Source organism: Rhamphochromis sp. 'chilingali' (assembly GCF_963969265.1).
Source record: "Rhamphochromis sp. 'chilingali' genome assembly, chromosome: 6".
Classification (NCBI taxonomy): domain Eukaryota; kingdom Metazoa; phylum Chordata; class Actinopteri; order Cichliformes; family Cichlidae; genus Rhamphochromis; species Rhamphochromis sp. 'chilingali'.
The window spans coordinates 5,863,045-5,886,287 of NC_137933.1; the positions used below are offsets into that span (position 1 = coordinate 5,863,045).

Below are 23,243 nucleotides of genomic sequence, written 5' to 3' on the forward strand. Positions count from 1 at the left end.
GGCTAAATCACAGTTTATCTCCTGACTGTGCAGCTACATGAAGCAGTTTTCACAGTCACTGCTGATCTGTTGTTCATTTTGAAGGGTTGCATTGTTTTCAGCTCATTATATCCTCTAACTTTGTTTTTATATTTCTGTCAACATATTTACAGTGCAGACCTAACCTGCTACTGGCTCCCTGTTAAACCCAGAATTAAGTTTAAAATCCTCTCATACAAGGTCCTGAATAATCCGTCCCTATCGAGTCTTAAAGACCTCACAGTACCGTATCACCCCAACAGAGCACTTTGCTCTCATAATGCAGGCCATCCTGCGTCATTTAAAGGTAGAATGGGAGTTCGGATAAACCTTTTTGATAGAGGTGGATCAGGTGACCCTGAATCCACCTTTTGACATGCTGAAATAGGCTTAGGCTGCTTCCCATGATTCACTGACTGCTTCTTATTTTATTTTTATCTATTTTATTTAGAAAGCGGGGCAACATATTAATGAACATTTAAACAGATGTAAATATGCCAGATTATAGCCTTTGGCTAATTTCCATCTGTAGACCCTCTGGCAGGTTGGTGTTACACACATGTTAGTAAAAACATACAGAGACACTATTTACAGATCATGTGACAAGGACAAAAACAGTGATCACATTATATTAGAACAGACAATGACAAGAAGAGTGGACACAGAGGACAATATAGAGAACAATAACGGAAACACATCAATTATATTGCACAAACCCCAGTATTGCACATGCCCTGACTGTCCTGATATTGCACTGACCCATTACACTAATAGTTGTTTCCCTTTTTGTAATACACTAACTCTTTTTCACGTCCAATATAAAGCATGATTATTAAACATGGTCACATGTTTGTGTCCCTCAGCTGCCCTTTTAAGTGACTCTTAAACATGGGGAGACTTTCCCTCACCGACAGTGGAAGACTATTCCAGAAGCTCACTCCCTGATATGACAGAGCATCTGTGAACAGGTGCTCCGTCTAAATGTCAGTTCACAATCACCTCTCACAGTGGCTCGAGTCAGTCGAGACCCGGCAACACTGCTAGACTTTTGTTTAATAAAAATCACTCATTGGTGGAGGCGTCAGACCATGTACAACTTTGTATACTAGACAGGCAGATTTGAATAATTTGAAATTAGTAAAATTTAGAAACTTGTATTTATCTAAAATTTAACAATGGTGATATGAAAAAGGGTTTTTTTATCTAATATTTTCAATGCTCTTTTGTAGCACACTTCGATTGGCCCAATAGCAGCAAAGCTCATATAGTAATACAGTATTCAATATGAGCCAGTATCATAGAGTGCAGGAATGTAATCGCTGCCGTGTCTGTAAATGATGTGTGGATATGTCTAAAGTTCTGTATATTAACATTTACAGTTTTCACTATTTTTTTAACGTGTTTTTAAAGGATAATTTAAAAGTCTAGTAGCACTCCCAAATACTTAAATTCCTCAACATTAATTAGTTCTTGTGCACCCAGGCGAACTTTTACTGCAGCCACGGTTGTTATAGGTTTACTAAAAAACATCGATATGGTCTTTTTAACATTAAGGCACAGGCATTCTGCCATTTTTGTAGATCATGTAATGCCAATGAAAGCATCATCAGCAGTTTTGGCTTGTGTAAAAATTACCGTATCATCAACATACATAATCATTTTTGCACACATTGGGCAGGTCATTTACATAAAGTGAAAATAACAGGGGGCCTAGAATTGAACACTGAGGGACGCCTTCCGTACAGTAAAGCTAGGGTGACTTGTAAATTGAATTGTAAGCCCAGGGAGCTGCTGTAGCCAAGGAAGCAGTGATGGTGTTAGCCCAGGGAGCTACTGTAGTCAAGGAAGCAGTGATGGTGTTAGCCCAGGAAGCTACTGTAGTCAAGGAAGCAGTGATGGTGTTAGCCCAGAGAGCTGGGGTTTTTCTCTGTATGTATTATTGTAGGGTTGACCTTACAGTATAAAGCACCTTGAGGCGACTGTTGTTGTGATTTGGCGCTATATAAATAAAATTGGATCGAATTGAACCTTTCTTGCTAATATTAATTACAACTCAGCTTGTAGATGTTATGATCCTGAGTCTGACAACTCAGTGTTTTGTGTTTCCTTATATTGTTCTATGTTCTTGTTTATTCTGGTTATGTCTTTCGGTAAGGTTTGTCATTTGTTAGGTTTCTGTTCTGAGCCTACTTGCTCCCACTTCTCTGTGTTCCTTCTGTCTGTCCATGGTGTCACACTGTCTGCTCGTGAATCTGTCTGTTAAGTTCAATGCCTTGTCTGGTTCTGTGTCTGTGAGTTTCCTGTTTTATTCTGAAGGTCTCTGTCACATGTGAGTGTTCTCAGCTTTATGTCTGTCTCGTTAGCCCTGATTTCTCCCAGGTGTGTTCCCCTCCTCTCTCCCATCCCATAATTAGTCCTGTGAGTATTAAAGCCCTGTGTGTTCTCCTGCCTGTTGCTGGTTCCTCTTTGTTGCTTCCCCGAGTCTCCCTGCGGTTGTTCTGGTTTCAGGTTAGTTGTGTTAGTTTTCCCAGTTTAGGTTTCTCTTAGGTTTTGTTTTGTGCCTGCTACATTCCGGTTTGTGTGTCCATCCTTATTAATAAAGCTCACTTGCATCTGAAGCTGCCTGCATCTTGGGTCCTCTATTAAAACTCACACGGCTTGCCCTGCTAGCCGTGACAGTAGATGATTTATTTTTTCATTTAGTTACATAACTAAAACTAGGAAATAATGTCAGTATTATTTTAAACAAACATTATAGACTATAATTGAATTAACATCAGTGATCTTGGTTTACACACGTATCAGCCTTTGTTTAGTAGCCTGGCTCCTTTTTCCACTAAAGTTTATCTTAATAACAGCCAAACCAGAGTTTGACATTTTCTCATGAGCAGGAAAGCTTTGTTCTTCAACACAGCCTGCACTGGTGTAGGCAGGCTTTCTTCTTGTTTCTTCACCAGGCTTCTTGAAGGACAGTCGAAAGATCTTCTTTGCTTGAGGTTCAAGCTCTGGGGAGGTCAATCCATTATTGTTTTCTTTTTGTCACGTAAACCAAATGTCCGCAGTATTTAAAACCTAGTTCAGATTAATCATGAGCCTCATCACATTGCCACTCTTTGGTTTTAGAAGTGAAGAAGACTCCCTTTTGGATGAGAGGTGAAACGTCTTCACGGAACCTAAAGAAGTCTGTTGGATTTCTTGCTCCTTAAACTTAAACCAGGACCTGGATGAACCGACACAGACGTGGTGCAACATCAGCTGCATACAAAGAGTTTTCTGTTTCATTTGTGAACATCCATTTTTGTTGTTGTTGCAGTAAAACTCAGTAAATGTGTTGTTTTGTTGCAATACTGACACCATTTAAAATGTTATGACAGTGAAGAGTAGCACGCTGAGGTTGTAATAATCATCTTGTTTGCCACATAACCTGGTGCAACTGTTAAATTAGAGCCAGATCATTAAATTAATATTTGATTTAAATCTATATGATGCTTTTACTAAGAAACATACTCATGCATAAGCAACACGTTCTCACTCCAAACGCGTAACATCTGATGCCATGTGACAAATCGTCGGTATGTTACGCTTTCAGCCCCCCAACACGTTCCTATGTTATGCGTTTGAAACAGAAGGAAACATGAGAACCATTTGGACTGAATCTACAATGTACATTTATTTTACTTTCTCATCATGAATTGCTTTGGAAAACACACAAGGTTAGGCATGAGGTTAGGGTTAGGGCTGGAATACATGGCTGGAACGTGAGCTACCGCCAGCAGCATCCTTCTATTGGATTCCATCCACAATCGGGCACGTGTCATGGGGACGCGGAAGGTTACCTTTAGCTTTCCCATGGAACGCCTCAGGACGTGACAAATCGTCGGCATGCTGGCATAAAGTCTTTATTAGATAACTGTTTGAAATCATTTTTCTTCAGCTTGTCTCTCTCAGTGCACATGCTGCCTCTTTTGGATTTATTTCAAATGTAATCTTCAGTGTTGTTTAAATATTGTAGATATGAATCAGTTTAAATACATGTAACCAACTTTCCGTCTGACATGTTTTGTGTACTTGCTGTCTGTGGCTTCAGCCATCCATGACAGCGAGTCTGCTGCAGCTGTTGCATGTGTGTAAAGAGTTAAACGTGTGTGTGCAGTATGAGCAACCAGTGGGAATGCTGCCAGTTTCAGTCGTCCTCCAGGGCAGAAACTGTGGAATGTGTTTGAGGAGCAGCACTGAGGTTTCTCTAATCACTTTTATTGTTCCGCTGATCCTGATCCACCAGGCTCACAAGGTTGACTGTTGTTCTTCATACGTCTGCTCTTTAAATAGATTTATCTGGCTCCAGGATTTTCCCTCCCACAAACGATATTTCATCATTCTCTGCTTTCTCCCTTATGCACGACACAAATGACTCGGAGTTGCTGACAGTGGCCAGTTGCCACCTAACAGCTTTGAACATGCAGGACATGAGTGCAGAGTGATTGCAGAGCAGAGCACAGTAACAACAGAGCAGGGAGTCGTGTTGTTTCTGCACTTTCAATCTCTCAGTAAGAACTTAAACATTGTTCAAAGAAAGATCATATTAAAAAAACATAACACAGTAGCACATGGATCAAGATGATTGTGAGCCAGTCACAGAGGAATAAAAATAGGATGGAAACGTGTTTGTGGCTAGGAAAGTCAGTGTTCAACCTCTGGGCACCAACAGTTTCTGATAATAAATATTCATTGACATTGACGTTTGCATAAACGCTCAGACTAAGACTACATGTGTAAATGGAGCATTTTTAGAATGAAAGAAGCATGTCATGGAAGAAAATAGCACACAAAGCTCTAAACAGCCAATGCATAGATAAAGAATGCCTGTGCCTGTAGATTAGTGCCACAACTATAGTTAAACTTCTTTGCAGATACTGTGAACTAAAGAAAAATCTCTGGTTATAACCACAGAATAGGGCTGTGCGATATGACCAAAATCTCATATCCCTATATAAGATTTCTATCGTCCCGATAACGATATAAATCACAAAAATGTAACATTTTCTGTAAATTCTGTGAATCTCGGGCAGCTCGTATTGCGGGAAGTGTTTCCAGCTGGGCGTCGTGTACCTGGAGTAGAGTGTTTTAACCAATGCATGAAACGATACATTTTTAGACATAAGTTGTAACGGCCGCTGTTTTCTTTGTGAATATTTATTACACGGCGTGCTGCGGGGAAAAGCCTGTTCTAACGTTTGAGTCTAAGGACTATTTTTTAGCACCTGGCGGCTCCTTTTTACTTCTCATCCGTAAATAATCTGCTCTTTCACGTGATTCAGTTTATTTTGAAAAGTCTCAACAGGATCTTGAGCTTTATTGTGAAAGGTTTATGTGGAACATAAACAAGCGGACACGCGATGCTGTTACCATGGTTGTTGTTAACCACGACGCATAAAAACAGGCGCCTGTAGTGTGGTTATATTAAATATAAGAGAAAGAGAGAACTTTAATACACCACGAAACAAACAATAGCGTAAAATGAAACGATAGATGTTTTTATATCATCATCCGATATATATCGTTATATCGAACAGCCCTACCACAGAATATATACATAGGTTGCAACATGTGTTACTGCAACACTAGCATCTGTTACTGTGACTCTTGTGACCTAAATAACTGCAGAGAGATATGATAGAAACCTAATGCTTCCAATACAAATACTCCATCTACATTTGATAAAAGGTTTCAGCGTGTACACTCATTTGGTGTCTACCTGATCTTCTCCCAGTGTCCTGCTCTCATGCTCCCATGTTTGTGTTACCTGTTCTTAAAGTTGTCTTTGTAATTGTCTCTCTGTTTTATGCTTTTTTTCCAGCCCTCTTGGATTTCGGCGTGGGGTCCTAACAGCAACGATTCGTCGGTGCGTCCAGCTCGCACACGGAGGCAGCTGCACTTCAGAAATGAGTGGGCAACATGGAGCGGCTGGTCTGTGTGCTCACGCACCTGTGGGGGCGGAGCATCTGTGAGGTCACGCACCTGCATCACAAGGTTAGCACGGGAGAAAATACGGACAGTTTTCAAAATTTTATGCGACGTTTCAGTCAGACTTTTTTTTTCAGAAAAACCTTCATAGATATTTTTGAAGGGATATGAAATTTATATTTTAACATTTTTAAGCCACAGTGTTTCCTACTGTTCTCTTACCTAATCCTATACATCTCTTTTATTTCTGTGTCCCAGGAATCCAGTGGGTGGACCATGTGCAGGAGATCCCAGACAGTACAAGATCTGCAACACCAAGGTCCTTTCAACAAAAAGGCTTTTGGTCTTTATTTAAAAAAAATACGCACACATTTTATGCAAACACTGTAGAGCAATGGCTAATGTTTGCTCGTGAAGGAATGTCCAGGGTATAACGATCAGCGACTTTCAGGGTGTGATCTGGAATTTCACTGACAGTTTAACCTGCGTCTGCACCGCGGCGGCGGTCCTGCCACTGTTTGCGCTTCATGATAAAGCAATAATGTGTCTCTGTATGCAGAGTAATTGTTACAGTGTAGCAATCAACACGGTTTCACTGAGAGAGTTCAAAATCAGGTAGACGGTTCCTTCGATGTGAAGCCTATATTGTATGGCATGGTCGTAACAAAGGTTCATCCTCCAGGACGTCAGGGTGTTGATGCTGTGTGTCTGTGTGTGTGCAGGACTGTCCCCCTGGCTCGGAGGATTTCCGAGAGATGCAGTGTGCTGCCTTTAATGACAGGCCGCTGGTGGCTGGCAACTCCTTCAGATGGACCACCTTTCATGGAGGTCAGTGAGATGATTCACCCTCTTCCTACTTAAGACTTCTTCAGTATATGTTGTTGTTTTTGTTGTGCAGTGAAGAGATCAGTTTTGGATGTAACTAGTCCCACGTGGCTTGTTATAGAGTCACCATATGAATGCTGAGACAGATGGCTCATTTATGCAATGTGTGGTTTTTATATATGTATGAAAATTTTCTAAGCCCACAGTTTACTCTCTGCAGGCATCATTTAATCACCAGATTGAAGGAAAAATGGTTTTCTTTCAAAAGATGCTTCCTTGAAAGCCAGCGAACGTTCCTATTCGATCTACAGGCCTCTGAGGAGAAGAGTGATATCTAACATGGATTGAAAGAGAGACTTTTTTCTATGTTGTCTTCAGAAGCACGTTTTAAAACTAGAAAACACAAAAAACCCTGCACACCAATAAAGCAATTCCTGGGCACTCGTGGCTTTTAGACCAGATATATTTGAAATACAGTTTTTCTACTACTTGTGGGCATCGTGATGGGACAGATGGCACCACACTAACACCATAAGCAGCCTGCTCGGTCCTAACACTGAATTTAAACCACGACTGTAAAATGAAATGGTTTACTGTAAGGGGACTCATCATTTGGGCGCAAAAGGAAGTCAGTTTCCCACAGTTTGACTGTGTCAATATGTTCCCTTCTTTGTTAATCATACATAACAAACCACAAATCTTCAATAAAACCCATCAAACAAGTTAGTGCGTATCAAAAATCCACAGTGAGCTGAAAAGTCTATCCTAATGTGTCTTTTGGGCTTAATCTGTGTAGAATATAACAAACTACAGCAAAATGTCTGGAGATGAATTTAAAAAGTGTTCCCCAATAACATTCAGAGCCTTGATGAGCATATAAAACAGCGCTTTTTTCTGTTTTCCAGGGACTCAGATGTATAGCTCGTGGATGTGCAGAGACTGTGTTTTTTAAGGCCCATACAGACTGTAGCTAAACAATAAAAAAGCTCAGCAGCTGTACGCAGGTGTAGTTTGTGTGTTTGTGGCAGCCGTGTAGCTCGCACATCCTGCTGTGGCCTACTGGAAGTTAAATCCCAGGACTTTGTTGCTGTTCGTTCAGTTTGCTCTCTTTCTCCATGTTCTGGTTGTTTTTGCTGTTCAGTCACCTCCCCCGCTGCCTCTTTGCTTCACCTATTTTCCCATAATATTATAATGAGCCACTGACTGAATATCTTCTCTGCCAGGCTCTAACCCCTGTGAACTCAGCTGCTTGGCCTTGGGTCACAACTTCTACTTCAACTTTGGCCGAGTGCTTGACGGCACAGCCTGCGACAAGGACTCAGGAGCAGTGTGTGTGAACGGACGCTGCCTGGTGAGTGGTACCCGGTCTGTGTGTGTGTCAGTGTTTCCTATGTTTACCGCATAGAAGATTTAAAGCAGACCTATTATGGATTTCCTTGTTTTCTGTCATAAGCAATGCCAGATGCTTATGTTGAACATGGCCGAGGATTCAGATACGAAGGTCAGTCTGTTTCAGGTATTTTTTCCTGCTCTTGGGTCAGTATGATGTCACGGAGAGGGGATATTCCTAATATGGGCACTTGATTTTCACACCTGTGACTGGACTGCAGATGTCACGTCCGGTCTATACCAGGAATGCAAAAATCAGGATATTTTCTCACCACACTATAGTCTAAAAGTTAAACTATTTACATGTTTTAAAGTCATTATACAGTAATTTGATTTTATATGTGGATGCTTTGTGCCAAATTGAGAGTTACGGTTAATTTTTGTTCCTTTTCTACTAAAAAACAAATAATTTCACTTTTCTATCAAATAAATATTATTTGAAGAGAGTTACGTGTCCATTCAGTCATCTGAGGTGCTCCGGCACTCAGTCACATGTCTATGGAAAAAATGAACAGGCGCTGTACTTCTGGAAACAGAAATCCTTAAAAACTCATCCAAGCTTTCAAATGACGGCGATGTCAAAAGAAAACTGGCCCGAGTCTCTTGTGCCTTCAGCTCCACTCTGTTGAGGCATAAGTGATGTTGACCAGTCTCACTGGAGCTCTCTGGAGAAGTGAACTCCATGCTGTGCGTTTGGACCACAGTTCTCTCATCAGTGTAGACTGCAGCCTTCAGTTAGCATTATGGCTCTGCTGAGCTCTCCACAATCCCACATCTAGCCTGTCCCCTTCTCACCTCTCCTACCCTCACACGGATGGGGACTGGGTAGGAAACAAACGTGTGTCTCATGGGTCCTGGAGCCCGTGTGCTGTTGGGACATGCATACATAACACTCAGCAGACACATCTGCTGCAAGGGAGGACGCTCACTGCTGAAGCTATTTTTACACAGCCCACAAAGGATTAATTTGTGTCTGTTTACATATGCTGCATGTGCATACGTGTGTATTTGTGTGTGAGCATGCTCACATGTTGTGTGTGGCACATATAAGAGGATTTATGGGCCACAGACTTGTGCTGGCCCAGGTCAGAGCTGCCCTGGGCCTGAAACAAGAAGCAGATGCAAGAAGCAGTTTTAGCTGCTCCCTAGCCACAGCAGGCAGCACCACATGTTTGATTTTACCCTGGATGCCCTCCTGATCCAACCCCAAAGTGGGTTTATTGTCTTTGGCTGGAATGGAGAGTCCATCGGGATTGGCTGGTTTGTTTTCGCCTGCCTCAAGTGGCCACTTGAGAAACTGCAGATTTTGATACTTGATTAGTTTTGACTTTAAGAAAAATAATAGTTTTCTCTTCAGCTGTGGAGGTTACCAGTGGGAAAGCTGTCATCCTTTGGATGACATAAATGATTAAATTACTGATTCTGATTGTTCATTTCCTGTTGAACGACCAAACAGTGAACTGACCGTATCAGTTCTAGACTTTAGAAGAGCTGCTCAGCAACAACTTCAACCATTCAATTTGTCAATCTGCTTTCATGCCTAAATGTCACAGCATCCATGTCTTCTTCTGTACAAACAGATCATGTGTTTTTAATTAAATAGGTTCTCCAGATTATTGATCTCTAGTGTGGGAACCTCTTTGATTGGGTTGTACAGCAGAAATGGAGACCACAGAAGAGCGCAGCCACTGTTGTCTTTCTAGCAACAGATTCTTCACACACCATAAAACATCCTGCTCGTCTTCGCTGCTCTTTACTCTGGCATTTACAGAGACGACTCCAACCCACTCTGCCCTGTTGAGGCCCTGGGGTACAGTTTTTCCACAAAGTAAATGTTTGTAAGAGCAAGCAAATGACAGAGAGAAGCAAATACGAGAAAGAAAGGAAGAGTGAAGAGAGCTGAGGCCCGGCAGTAGCTGGAGGTGACTACATGGCAAAGAAAAGGCCAAAAGAAAGGTTACTTCTCAGCAGAAAATGCACGCTGTTAGGAAAAACAGGAGCGACATTAAGTCAAAGCAAACTGTCCTTCTCAAAGCGTTTGTCTGTGTTTATCACAGAAACCTGGCTGTGACTTCATCTTAGGCTCAAAGCAGCAGGTGGATGCCTGCATGGTGTGTGGCGGACACAACGCCACCTGCCTACACCACAAGAGTGTGTACCAGAGCAACAGTCTGGAGGCAGGTAGGACACACACACACACACACACACACACACACACACACACACACACACACACACACACACACACACACACACACAGAGAGTAATAAGGACTGACATGCCAACACAGCGTGGGGATATTTCCAGTCCCCCCTTTGTGTTTTCCTACCCAAATGCTATTAGTCATTCAAGCTCAGGGAACTGTTCCCTGATGAAGTGAACATTAACCATGGCAACACGTTTACCAAATAAAAGCAGTTGGCTGCCTTCCAGGAGGAATCGAGCTAACAACAGCTACAAAATTACAGTTGATTCAGGAAAGAGGAGGAAGAACACAAAGTTCTTTGGGCCATTCTGGCTCGGTGCCACCACATCATGTTCTACCTTCATCAGCACTTGTACTCGAGAGGATAATGTGGGCTATGACTGCATGCTGGGAGGAGGTTTTCAGAAGCTTGTCTGCCTGTATGCTCTATCTGAAAAGAGAAATAACAGGTTAGAAAACACAAGTATTCACTACTTAAACCCGGCCAGCGAACAAACTGTTTCTAACTCAGTTTACTTTGAAATTTAATCACATCAAAATGTATTTCAATTATTAAACAGAGCAAAAACAAAGCAGCAGGCAGAGCTTGGACTTGGACACATGTTCTTCAAGTTCATCTCCAGCCTCTTGACTTCATCCTGCATCTGTGTGCTATGTTCCCCCGTATACTGCAGACAAACCCCACACACTGGGTTGCAGTATTATACTGCATTGTTTGCCCTGTTTAATTGAATTAAGAATTCAAATGTCAATGTAAGTCATCAGCTGGTGAGCAAACCATGGAATAGTCTGTGTATACAGAGGTCAAGACTTCATAGACTTCATAGTATTGGTATTTAACCAAAATTCTTTTTGCAAAAACACCAGTTGCCATCTAGTGGCCTTGCACGTTTAAGGCACTTTGGCTACATTTTGATGTGATTTTTGGCAGCTTTTGGAATTTGTTGGCTGCTTTATCTTCAGAATAGTTACTTTTTAACTCATGTGAGTTTGGAGGTTTGTTTAGGGGGCATTCCTATTCAGCTGGGAGCATTCATCTAATGAATGGAAACCTCAACATAATACAGAGCTTTCATGTTATTCTCAAACATTAATGGTCTGAGAATAATAGATGGAAATAAACAAATAATAAGCACCAGATTCTGGGGAATTAAACCTAATTACAAAGTGCCTAACACCTCAAGTGTGTCACTTTGGCTCTGTAACAGTGGTTCTCTCTCACAGCTCATTGTGTAGGGAGACCAGAGGTGATAGATGAAGTCCTGGCCCATAATGGCTCAGACTGAGAAAGAAGAACACGGCTGATAAAGGCTGCTTTGTTTGGGTGACTCAGCAGCCTCCAAGGGCTCTTTTTCCTTTCCTTCACCAGTGGAGGGAGGGCCAATGGGGCAGCACGAAACGGTTCTTTCCAAGCTCCAAATGCACATGGCCCCGAGCTCATCGCTGATCACATACCTGCCACTTTGACATTTCAAAACACTATATCATCATAAAGCCCTGCAGATTCACCTCGAGAATAGTTTTTCTCCGAAACTGGTGAAAAGAAAAACCAGAGTGAGACACTCTTTATACGTCATGATAAATGAGCTTCATGCTGTTGATGCTTTGCGCTCGGGGACACACCTGAGACTTTTTCTATTTCTTGAAGTATCAGTCTGTAAGGAATGGTTGGGAGTTTAGAGTCCATATTTCTTTTTCTTTGTGCTTAATTAGGTTTAATATTACTGACATTACAGATCCCGTTTGTCTTATAATGACACGTTACAAACCATCGCCTGCAAGTGTACAGCAAGCTCTTTTAAAAGCTATAATCATGTGATTAATAATCCAGGTTTTCTGTGAGTCACTGATTACAGAGCACTTACTGACTGCTCAGTTACACAAAGGTAGACCCTGAGTATCAGGTGCACAGTACAGTCTGAATGCTTCTAAATATCTATTATGTTTGAAAAATGACAGAATGTATCAAACTAGGATAATAGTACAGTCAATTGTCTGGAGATGTGCAAGTTTATAGCCTTTCAAATAAAATTCAGTAATGCATAGCAGGTTTTTGGTATCCACCATGTGACCATTTAGAGTTAAGGGTGGGGTTAGGATAGCATCCACAGCATTTTGTGGAATTTTCACATACATAAATGAGAAAAAAGTTCTAAATGACAGAAAAACATTAAGATGTTTAAAAAATGTTTAAACTTTGTGACTGCTTGTTTAGCATGGCACTAAAATGGTAAATGGACTGGTTCTAATAAAGTGGTAGTCTAGTAATCTGATGTTGGTGATTTAGTTTTTAATAAAAGAGTTTAAACAAGTAACTGAGGGGTTGATTTCTGTCAGGAGGCTGGTCTGGTCTTGTAAGATGACTTGAACGTGAAGATGCTTTAACATTACAGACACATCCTTTTTTTGGACCGTATATATAAGTAAACACTTCAACCTGCAGACTGAGCCATAACTCTCTCTGCAATCCCAGAGGCAGATGTGGGATTATTGTTTAACCAACAAGCTTCTTTTAGATGATTTCTAGGATTTTCTTGTTTCCTGGCTTCCTGGTACTTTGTATCCAAGCTTGCTGTTGGTGTTGTATTTGTGTAGTTGATTGGAAAAAAAATGGCCTTTTCTGAATGTGGTGCAAGAAATCCAATTAAAACCAAGCTTTTACTCTCTCTGTCAGGCGGGCCTTTTGGATACAATGAAGTGGCCATGATCCCTGCTGGAGCAACTCACATCCGAGTCACTGATAACAGCAGGAATTATCTTGGTAAGAATCCGTCTACAGAGCCGCTTTTTCTCCCTGTCTCTCTTTTACACACACCAGGCCTGCTGTGCGTTTGACTTTCAGCTTAATTCCATGGCAGTCTCTTTGCATCACTGTTTCATAGCTGCAGTGTAAATCAGTTTTATAATTCAGGTCTACACATGCTGTGGCTTCCTCTCCCTGGAGACAGTGGGCTTGACGGTCCCATTTGGTTTCTGGACCCTCTGAACGTTTCCCAGGCAGCAAAATAACCAAGGGCATCTATTCTCATCACAGTTTATGAGACCAAAATAAAACACGCCCTGAAACAGAATGCGCTGTTGTCTTTAAAGAGACCCTCATAAAGGCTTTATTTGACCACTTGGTTAAGACAGGTGAAGGTACTTGTTTCCATCCATGTCATGGAAAATCTCTCCCCTCCAGGAGTCACTGCTGCCATATATAGTCAGGCGCCATATTTCTGCTTCTGGCATCCGGCCTTTGCCTCAACTTCACCCACTGATAAGGAAACATAACTGTTTCCTTTGATGTCGAAAGACATGCCAGTCTTTCCTTCATTCTCATGACCTGTTCTTCCCTTGCACAGCCCTGCAGAATGGACGCTCCCAGTTTTTGATTAATGGAAACTGGAAGATCAGCGTTCCAGGCGAGTACAGTGTAGCAGGGACTAAGCTGGTTTATCGGCGCTCAGCAGACACCTGGGAAAGCTTTGAGGTGCCAGGACCCACCCAGGAAGACCTTCATCTAATGGTAAGAATATCTGAAGATGCTGGAACAGAACAAATATATATAATTCATTGTGGTAATGTACAGAACCAAAATGAGAAAAAAGTTGTCTCTGTCCAAATATTTATATATATTTTATAAATCAATTACATGTCTGTTTTGACACTGAAGACTTTAAAGCAGTGGCGTGTCTAGAAAACTTTTGTTGGGGGGGCCAGGTAGGGGCACAGATTTGGAGAAGGGTGGCAGATGTAATTGGCAGATAATGTTAAAAAAGAATTCTGCCAACCGTTAACCATAATTCAATAACCCTATAAACCTAATAACCGAATGCGCTTTTAACTCTTATTAGAATGAGATTTTAACCACTACAGAGCAAAGTCTTTAGATACTGTGTTGATAAAGTAAAAGAGATACAATCAGTGCTTTGTCAGTGTTTATTCAGCATTCAAGGACAGCAATATTTGCATAGTATTTTTACTGACATATAGTGCACATATGTTTTGAGCAAAAGCATTTTTGAATATTAAAATATGAACATTTTTAACATTCAATTGGCAAATTAGCCAATGCAAAACTTTATCTGCCTATTAAAAAAAGAAGATAATCTTCTCACAAACTGGTGTTTGATTTTGAAACAGGAAAAAAGTGGGGAAACAAATGAAAAGACTAACATTTGAATGAAACCTGAAAGCAAGTAAATACTTTCTATGCCTTCTTTTGATAATGTTTTCAGTATAAATTGTGCAAAAATAAACTTCTTGAACTTTTAATATGAGTCTGTTACGTGTTAGGAAGACAAGAAGTACAAAAACATTTGTAAACAGCAGCACTTGGAGTTGCAAAATATTTATGTTTTGAAAGTGAACATTTACTCAAGTACCTTGACAATATAAACATCCCTTCCTTGCATTTTCCTTCTCACACATACCTTCATTTGTAGAACTCACAGGTGACAGTGATGACTGCTGCTCAGTCCACCTTTCCCTGACATTGCTCTCTGCTTCTGGGTGTATTTTAGCCTTCTTAAGAAAGAAATTCTCAATATTTTGAGATCTTTTCATTCTTTCTCTTCTTTTATCTCTACTGGTTGGCCCTGAAGTAATAAAGCAAAAACTTATGTCACAAACAACAACTTTCCTGATGTATGACCTTGACTAGAAGTCAGGGATGTCAAATTCTGGCCCTCATGGACCCCTATCATGCACGTTTTAGATGTTACCTATACCAACAGAGCCAATTCAAATCAAATAATCCCCAAACACCTAGTTGTGCAGAAGTCTGTAAATGATTCTTTAAATCAGCTGTGTTGAAGTATGGAAACATCTGAAACCGGGAGACCAGGAGCCTTGAGATCCAGAACTGCACATCCCTGCACTGAACATGGCACAGGGGTGATTTACACTCTATTCATAACATGGAGCTGGCAGATAGGATAAGTAATGAGAGAAATTAGATAGACCGCACAGTGTAGTGTAAGTGCTGCGTTATGGTAAACTTTGGTAATATTGATGTATAAAGAACAACACTGGCTGATGACGAAGTACAGTCAGCTGGCATGGTGACACTGCCAGTATTAACCTGCAACCAAATCTGCAGCTCCACACAGCAATGTTACGACTTGGATTATATCTTATAACTCATAACTCTTATGCTAGCTCCCCCCAGCAGCCTACTGTCTGAAATATGCGACGGCTGCAATAATTCTTTAACTGTTATTTTTTCCTTGGTATTCTAATTTCACCGAAGTTTACTAAACTCAACAAACTTAATATTACTTACTGGGACATTTATTCTCTCATTTTCTTTTCACCTCATTTTCTCATTTTCTGTGGTGCCGTCTTTCGTGCTTGGCTCTCCTTCCTTTGCTAACGTGATGCTCATTAGTGATGTTCGATTCAATACTCGAGAATCACTTTACTGACTCGTGAATCATGATTCACAAGCCCAACTGACTCACTGACTCATCCCTGTTGCTGTTAGCAAACTAATTTCATTAGTAGAAATATATCTAGCTTATAATTAAAATTGTGGGGAAAAAAACAACAGCCAGTTTCTTAAAAAAATTTCTGCTCTGAACTGGAAGAAAAAACCCTGAGTAGAAGCTCACATCAAGACAATAGCTCCTCTGTTCACAGTAGCAGCGCTCTGCTAACATGCTAACAGCACATTTGAGTTACTCACCCCCTCCCTTCACGTGCTGAATCGTAGCGTAAGCCAGTGGTTCCCAAACTTGTTTTGCTGGGCCCCCCTTTGTTTTACATGAAAAATGTTCGCGCCCCCCCTGGCGCGCACACGCACAAACACATCTTCCAACCACACACCCCCATATTTTGCACCATTGCGGTTTATTTCACACCTCAAACATTTAGTAAACAATTAAGCAAATACAAGTAATCTGCAATAAATTACAGGTAGTAATAAAATAAACTACTGACTCTTTTACGCTACGTCCACACCTACACGGGTATTTTTGAAAACGCAGCTGTTTCGTCCACACGTAAACGGCGTTTCGAATCACCGAAAACTGAGATTTTTTAAAACTCCTTTTTTGCGTTTACGTGTGGACGAGGAATACAGAGTTCGACACGCAACGTCAAAGGTATGTGCCTTTTTTTCACGTCAGCTGTGCGCCACGTTATTGTTTACATGAGAGGAATTGCAGAGTGGCAGATAGTCAGATTAACAGTATTTTGTCTCTATCTGCAGTTTTTACAGGCTTACATACACACACGCAGTTACTGTCCCTCTATTTACAAAGGCAGAGGCGTCACGGTGTAATTATTTTACATGTAGTTGTTATTTTCCTGTGTAATAATATTCAAAATTGCTATCAATACATTTTTCCAAAAATGTCTCTGTGCAAAATGGGTTCAAAAACATAAACAGCTGTGGGATGCTGTTTGTCCGGGATTTGAACCGAGGGAACGAATCGTGGCAGGATCAGCCTGATATTATTTGTATCCCACTGTAACTTTACTGTATAAAGAGCTAACATCTCCAACATGTCAGGAGTAGTTAGTTATTACAACAAGTGTTTGTGAACTAAAAATCAAGAATGTGGGATACTGTTTGTCCGTGATTTGAACAGCCCAGCGCTGCTCTCGACACAGGGAAACCAATCCTGCAGGGAGACCTACCTCGGCACTTGTGCAGGTGAAACCATGCTTCACCATATTTTCTAGTCTTTGGCTTAGAATAGAGTTGGTTTGGAAACATATTCAGCTATGCTTCATCTCCTGCTTTGCGTTCCTGTGGGCGCCCCGTGCTAGCAGTGTCCAAGCGTTGTTGTTTTTTTTCCCTTTTCATACCGTACCCCCCCCCCCGCAATGGGTTTTTTTGCGCAACACATGCACAATGCAACATTTGCAAGGCAGTTTTGTCTTTTCGAGGGGGAAGCACGTCCAATATGAGAAGACATCTCAGTAGCAAGCACCCCACAACAACAACAGCACAGTCAAAACCCAGCTACTACCATTGGACAACCTAGCAGCCAGCAGCAGGAGCAACAATCTTCAACAGCAGCATTATCAACAGCGGTCACATCACCTGTTTATTCCAGCAGCACATCAACAAGTACTCAGCAAGAGAATACAAGCACACACACAGCAGGGCAAGGACAACAATCAGCAAAAAGAAGACAGAGGCAGTCTTACATGGGAGCATTTGTGTCAAGGCCCATGATGCCACTTCAGCAGAGCAAGGTTGACCAGGTTAAAATGATTGCCCAAGATTTTCAGCCCTTTTCAATCGTTGATGACAGAGGATTTAGGGAATTCACCAAGGCACTTGATCCTTCATATGTTCTTCCCAGTAGAAGTACAGTATCCAGACAGCTGATGCCCGATTTGTTTCAGAAGATAAGAGCTGATGTTCAGGAAAAAATCAAGACAGCACCTGCTGTGTGCTTAACAACTGACTGCTGGACCTCCAGCACATCAACAAGTTACATGTCTGTTACAAGCCACTATGTGACCAAGTTTAAGCTGCAGTCAAACTTGTTGGACTGTTTTGAATTAACAGACAACCATACATCTGAAAACCTGGCTAGAGAGCTGGAAAGGATTGCAACTGAATGGGCCATTATGGAAAAGATAGTTGCATGTGTAAGTGATTGTGCAGCCAATGTCAAGAAGGCTGTGGGTGACATTCTGCACTGGAACCATCTAAATTGTTTTGCACACATTTTGAATTTAATAGTCAGAAAGGGAATCCAGCAGTCTCAAATTCAAGAAATTATCAGAAAGGTAAAAGCAATAATTGAATATACACGCCGCAGCAGAGTGGCTTCTGCTAAACTGAGAGAGACACAGCAGCAGATGGGACAGCCCCAACTACGACTGAAGAAAGATGTTCCAACCAGGTGGAATTCCACTTATTACATGCTGAAGCGGATTGCAGAAGTGAAGGATCCCCTCATTTCCACCCTGGCCTTGGTGAATCCACAGCTGCAAACCCTGTCACTTGAAGAGTGGGAGATGGTCAAGGAAACCTGTGAGGTCCTGCAGCCTTTTGAGGAAGTGACTGTGGAACTGAGTGCCGAAAGGTATGTTAAAATAGTTTCATAATACATGTATATATTTCATGTTGTGTCATTACATTTGCCTAAACACATTTTTCAATTCTTTCCCAGATAATAGCATTTAAGATGTTTCTTACAACAGCTTACAATTAAATGTAAACTGTGAAATGGTTTTCTATGACAATGTATGCTTAATGCACTGCACTGCAGGGGCTATAACTGCATTAAAACGCATGGAACTACAGTCTTTCCTTTATTTCTCCTCAACAGGTTTGTTACTGGATCAAAAGCCATTTTAATGGCAAGAGGGCTGCAGAGGGTTACTGCACACAGACAGAGAAGTCCTTCCATCTATCAGCCAATCCGCAACATGGTAGATATCCTCATGGCAGAAACTGTCAAATGGCTGGGGGGGATCGAACAAGTGAGCCTGCTTACAGATGCTACACTTTTGGATCCCAGGTTCAAGAAGCATGCATTTTTGCATGATAGACATGCAGAAGATGCTGTAACAAGAGTTGTGGAAGCTGCATCGAGGTCCTTAAGACCACTGCCACTGGCAACACCCAGCACAGAGGAAGGAGAGGGTGTCCCACAGGCCAATCCTTCCACTGAGACAGTGCCTGTGATTTGGGCCGATTTTGAAAAGCGGTTTGCATCACTGAGGCCAGGAGTCCAAAACCCCTTCACAGAGGCAATGCTGGACCCCCAATGCTGGACCCCCTGGAGTGGTGGAAGTCCCGTGCCACTGTCTTCAAAAAAACCTGCGATATTATGAAGACGAGACTCTGCATAGTGGCAACTTCCGTTCCATCAGAGCAGATCTTTTCAAAGGCAGGACAAATAATTACAGACAAGAGGAACCGTCTCAGCCCTGGAAAAGTTCGGGAGCTTATTTTCCTCAATGCCAATCTGTAAGGGACAATTAATTTTGAAGTGGACTAGTACTTTTGAACGCTTTAATCTGTGAATTTTATTTATTTTTATTTCGATTTTTGATTTTGATGATTCACATTTCATTTCTATCTGTCAGAAATTTCATTGATATTCTATTGAAATAAAAATAAATGTTCCCTTTACAACTCTTTATTTTTTTGCTCTTTTTTGCTCTATAAAAAAGTTGTTTTTCTTTTTCAATCACTCATCTTAGCAATTGGGTTTACATGAAAAGACAAACAAATTAAGTTTGAGTGAAAATGTACATTTTTTGCACTCTCCTAGCAACTGACTCAGTGACTCAAATGACTCAAAACACCCGATTTATTTTGGTGAGTGACTCATTCAAACTCGATTCACTTATTGTTTTAGCTTCGGGGTGGCACCTGGGGTGGCCAGTCTGGTTGGGCTGGACACGCCACAGCTGTAAAGGTAAAGGTACCAGTACCATAATGGCTGATGTAGCTCAGAGCCAACTGGTCATCTGTCCCAGTTTGTAACTGTTGAGGATTAAACCACATAAAGCATCTGGGCAGCAGTTTGACCAGACTGTTTCAGTTTTTGTTAAATGCATGCGCATTCCCAAATATATGGAAGACTTCTATAATTAAAGCACTTCCCAAAAGCCCTTGGTGACTTTCATCTAGGTGCTTTAACTTTTGACTTGTCCTGGCTAAATATGTGGCACAAGTGGTTAGTGAACAGCTTACCTCAGCTGTAGTGGATCAGTCGGATCCTTGCAGTTTGTATATAAACCACAAAGGGGCACAGAAGATGCAACATGATTTTATTTAATACAGCTGCATGTCACTTACAGTAAAAAGATGTTATTTGTCAATCTGACTTTAATACAACAACAACAACAAGACGGATTCGATGGATTAGAATTTGAACATATTTCCAGGTGAGGACTGAGGAAGGAGATTGGAATTCTAACTGATAATCCATTATTAGTTGATGTTTAAGGTTCACAAAATGTGAATTACACAGTCTCCAAAGGTTGATTCTGTTCATCTGGACGTAGCGTTTTCAGCTGGTTTCAGTCATTATGCAAATGTACTGTTTATAAGATTGGAAACCTGCAGTCAGCTGAGACTGAAGAAGTCACTTGGATGAGTGACGAAACGTTTCTCCCACTGAAAACGTCCAGATGAACAGAATCAACCTTTGGAGATTTACTTACCTGGATGATTGAGCATCAAGACGGTGAATTATACAGGCCTGATGACAGGTCCTTCAATTTCTGGTCAGTCTGTGGGAGTAGCTTCAAGTATCTGGGCACATGTACTGATAACAAGATGACTAACAACAAAATAGAAATGAGAACGAGGAAGCTAGTCAAAGACTTTTTCTTGGAGTTAGCCCAAACATTTTGGAAAGAGTATATGTCAGCTCGGTGAAAGAATCCGGTTACTGCAGATAGAAATAGAAATCTTCCTTTGGCTCTAATGGTCCTGACTGATAGCTTGCTATTTTTCTTTTTCTCCATGCCACTCTGAACTGTTCACTTGTGTGCAGGTTCTGGCAACAGACAGAAACCCGGGGATTGAGTACGAGTATTGGCTCCCACCAAACCAGTATGCTCTCTTCCACGGGAGGAGGAGCCCACTGCGACAGGCTCACCATACTGCCAGCTACCTACCCTGGAGTCAGCCCACTGCTTCAGCCACAACCACCACTACCAGGGTTCCACAAAACACCCCCCGACCTCACTGGTGTAAGGCCCATATACTCTCTTTAATTCTCGTGAAACAGATTCATACATTAAACCATTAGTTTAGTAAGTCAGTAAACTGTAAGTCAGTCAACCTCTCAAACAACCTCATGTTACTTAAAGCTCAGTTCAGGTTGAGAAGAAATTTTAGGCTGCCTTTAAAAACACACAAGTACCACATTAAAGAAATTTCTGCCAGTCATTCCTGTAAGGGGAGAAACTCATGAAAGAGTGTGCCGTCAGCAACATTCAGACCATCTGCCCTATACTGAGCAGATACTTACATGAATACAGTGTTTTTATTGTTTCTTTAATGATAACAGCTAAAATGGACTTTGTGCTATCTTTCCAACGTCATAAATGCTGCCTTCTGTGGTGTTGTGCTGTGGATCTGTTACCAGAACCAGACAGATTCATTGTGTCATTCCACAAATACCTACAACACCATTGGTCTTTGGTTGTCACTTTTCAGTAACTGAATGCTAGCTATGATGCAAAGCAGTGTTTTCTCATCACCAAGTATTGTACATACATGTACAGCACTCACTTACAAGTGTTCTCTGTTCACTTTATATTACTGGGCAACGAGCAGTCATCAGGGAAATCCAGGTTACAAAAAGAAAAAGAAAACTAAGGCTTTGGTCCTGTGCAGTCTCTGCAGTCTGCAGTAATAGCACTAAACATTTACAGTAGTTTATACTCAGTTTACATGGATCACCATCAGACTCTTTGTGATCTGTGTGACGGATGGATTTATTCCAGAAACAGAGGCTGTTTCAGCCACATGCAGAAACAAAAATAACCCCACACGGTTATGCTTTGAAAGTAAAAATGCAGCCGAATTATTCAGTGGTTAGTAAAGCTCATCTACAAAAAAAATGTCAGTTCAATTGCATTTATATAGCGCCAAATCACAACAACAGTCGCCTCAAGACACTTTACACTGTAAGGTCAACCCTACAGTAATAGATACAGAGGAAAAACCCAACAATCATATGACCCCCTATGAGCAAGCACTTTGGTGACAGTGGGAAGGAAAAACTCCCTTTTAACAAGAAGTAACCTCCGGCAGAACCAGGCTCAGGGAGGGGCGGGGCCATCTGCTGTGATTGGTTGGGGTGAGAGAAGGAAGACAGGATAAAGACATGCTGTGGAGGAGAGAGAGATTAATAACAAGTGTGCCATTAACAGCCATTTAAGAGCTGTATCTGTACAGATGCAAGTGCTCACTTTAAACCGCAGATACAGAATGTGTGTAAAAATACAGAAAGAAATGATAATTTCTTCTAATCACCAGCAGGGGATGAAAAACAAGTTTGATTCTGCACAAATCTGAGGCTGAAAATGCCTGTTTTGCTACATTCCTCTGTTTTTTCAGGAATTATGATGTGTTTATGCTCTCAGGTGCTCGTTTGAAGTCAGACTATAACATGTTATTCATGTTCTATGTCCTTCTGAGACACAGCCTATTCATTCATGCCCTCTGCAGTAGACACGCAAGTCACAAAAAAACACAACTGAAACAATAGATGCTCCTCACTGACTTTATAAATTGATAAAGCAACGCTAATGATGCTAAATTAACAAACAAACTTGTGGTAATGCTGAAAATAGCAGATTGCTGACCACTCTGCAAAGTACTTGAAAATGCAGAAAGTACACATTTCTGAGTAACCTAATGAATATGTAATAAATTACTTTGGACATATTTATGCATCTTTAATCAGCAGCATGGGATGAAACTAACTCAGAAATATTGGCTGAGTGACTCCTTTCAGAGATAAATATAAAGCCAAGATTAGCTCATGAGTGCATTTTATTGTCTGACAGAGGAAGTTGTCAGACGAGTGGCAGCAAACCTAAAGGCGTGCACACAGCACCCTTACAGAAGTTCTAATTCAGCTGAATAAGTGAAAACACTCACAGTGGATGAAGGGCTGAAAAGAATCCATGTTCAGGTCCCATTTGATTTTAAAATAGTTTATCTGCAGGCTGGCCTGGTTGCTGCTGAGAAACACAGCTGGTGTAAGTTTCAGGATTACAGTACACAGTACACATGTGTTCAATCTCTCCTTAAATATTCACATGGGAATCTGCACTGAGCCCGAGGAGCCATGCCTTCTTGTCAGACTCCATCCGACCCTGCAATAAATCTAAGTAGCCTCTCTGGAAAACATTTTCCAGA

The 23,243-nt window shown here is 41.3% G+C and overlaps 1 protein-coding gene across 1 annotated transcript in view; it reads left to right on the forward strand.

Annotated features, from left to right (window-relative positions):
- The window catches only part of adamtsl5 (ADAMTS like 5), a 62,905-nt gene that overhangs the window by 34,775 nt on the left and 4,887 nt on the right, over window positions 1-23,243 (forward strand). The window contains exons 3-10 of the mRNA XM_080884544.1: window positions 5,876-6,048; window positions 6,241-6,301; window positions 6,705-6,810; window positions 8,031-8,158; window positions 10,254-10,377; window positions 13,077-13,163; window positions 13,747-13,910; window positions 20,863-21,061. Of these exons, the coding sequence (XP_080740670.1) occupies window positions 5,876-6,048; window positions 6,241-6,301; window positions 6,705-6,810; window positions 8,031-8,158; window positions 10,254-10,377; window positions 13,077-13,163; window positions 13,747-13,910; window positions 20,863-21,061 (1,042 nt within the window). The remainder of the gene's footprint in view (window positions 1-5,875; window positions 6,049-6,240; window positions 6,302-6,704; window positions 6,811-8,030; window positions 8,159-10,253; window positions 10,378-13,076; window positions 13,164-13,746; window positions 13,911-20,862; window positions 21,062-23,243) is intronic.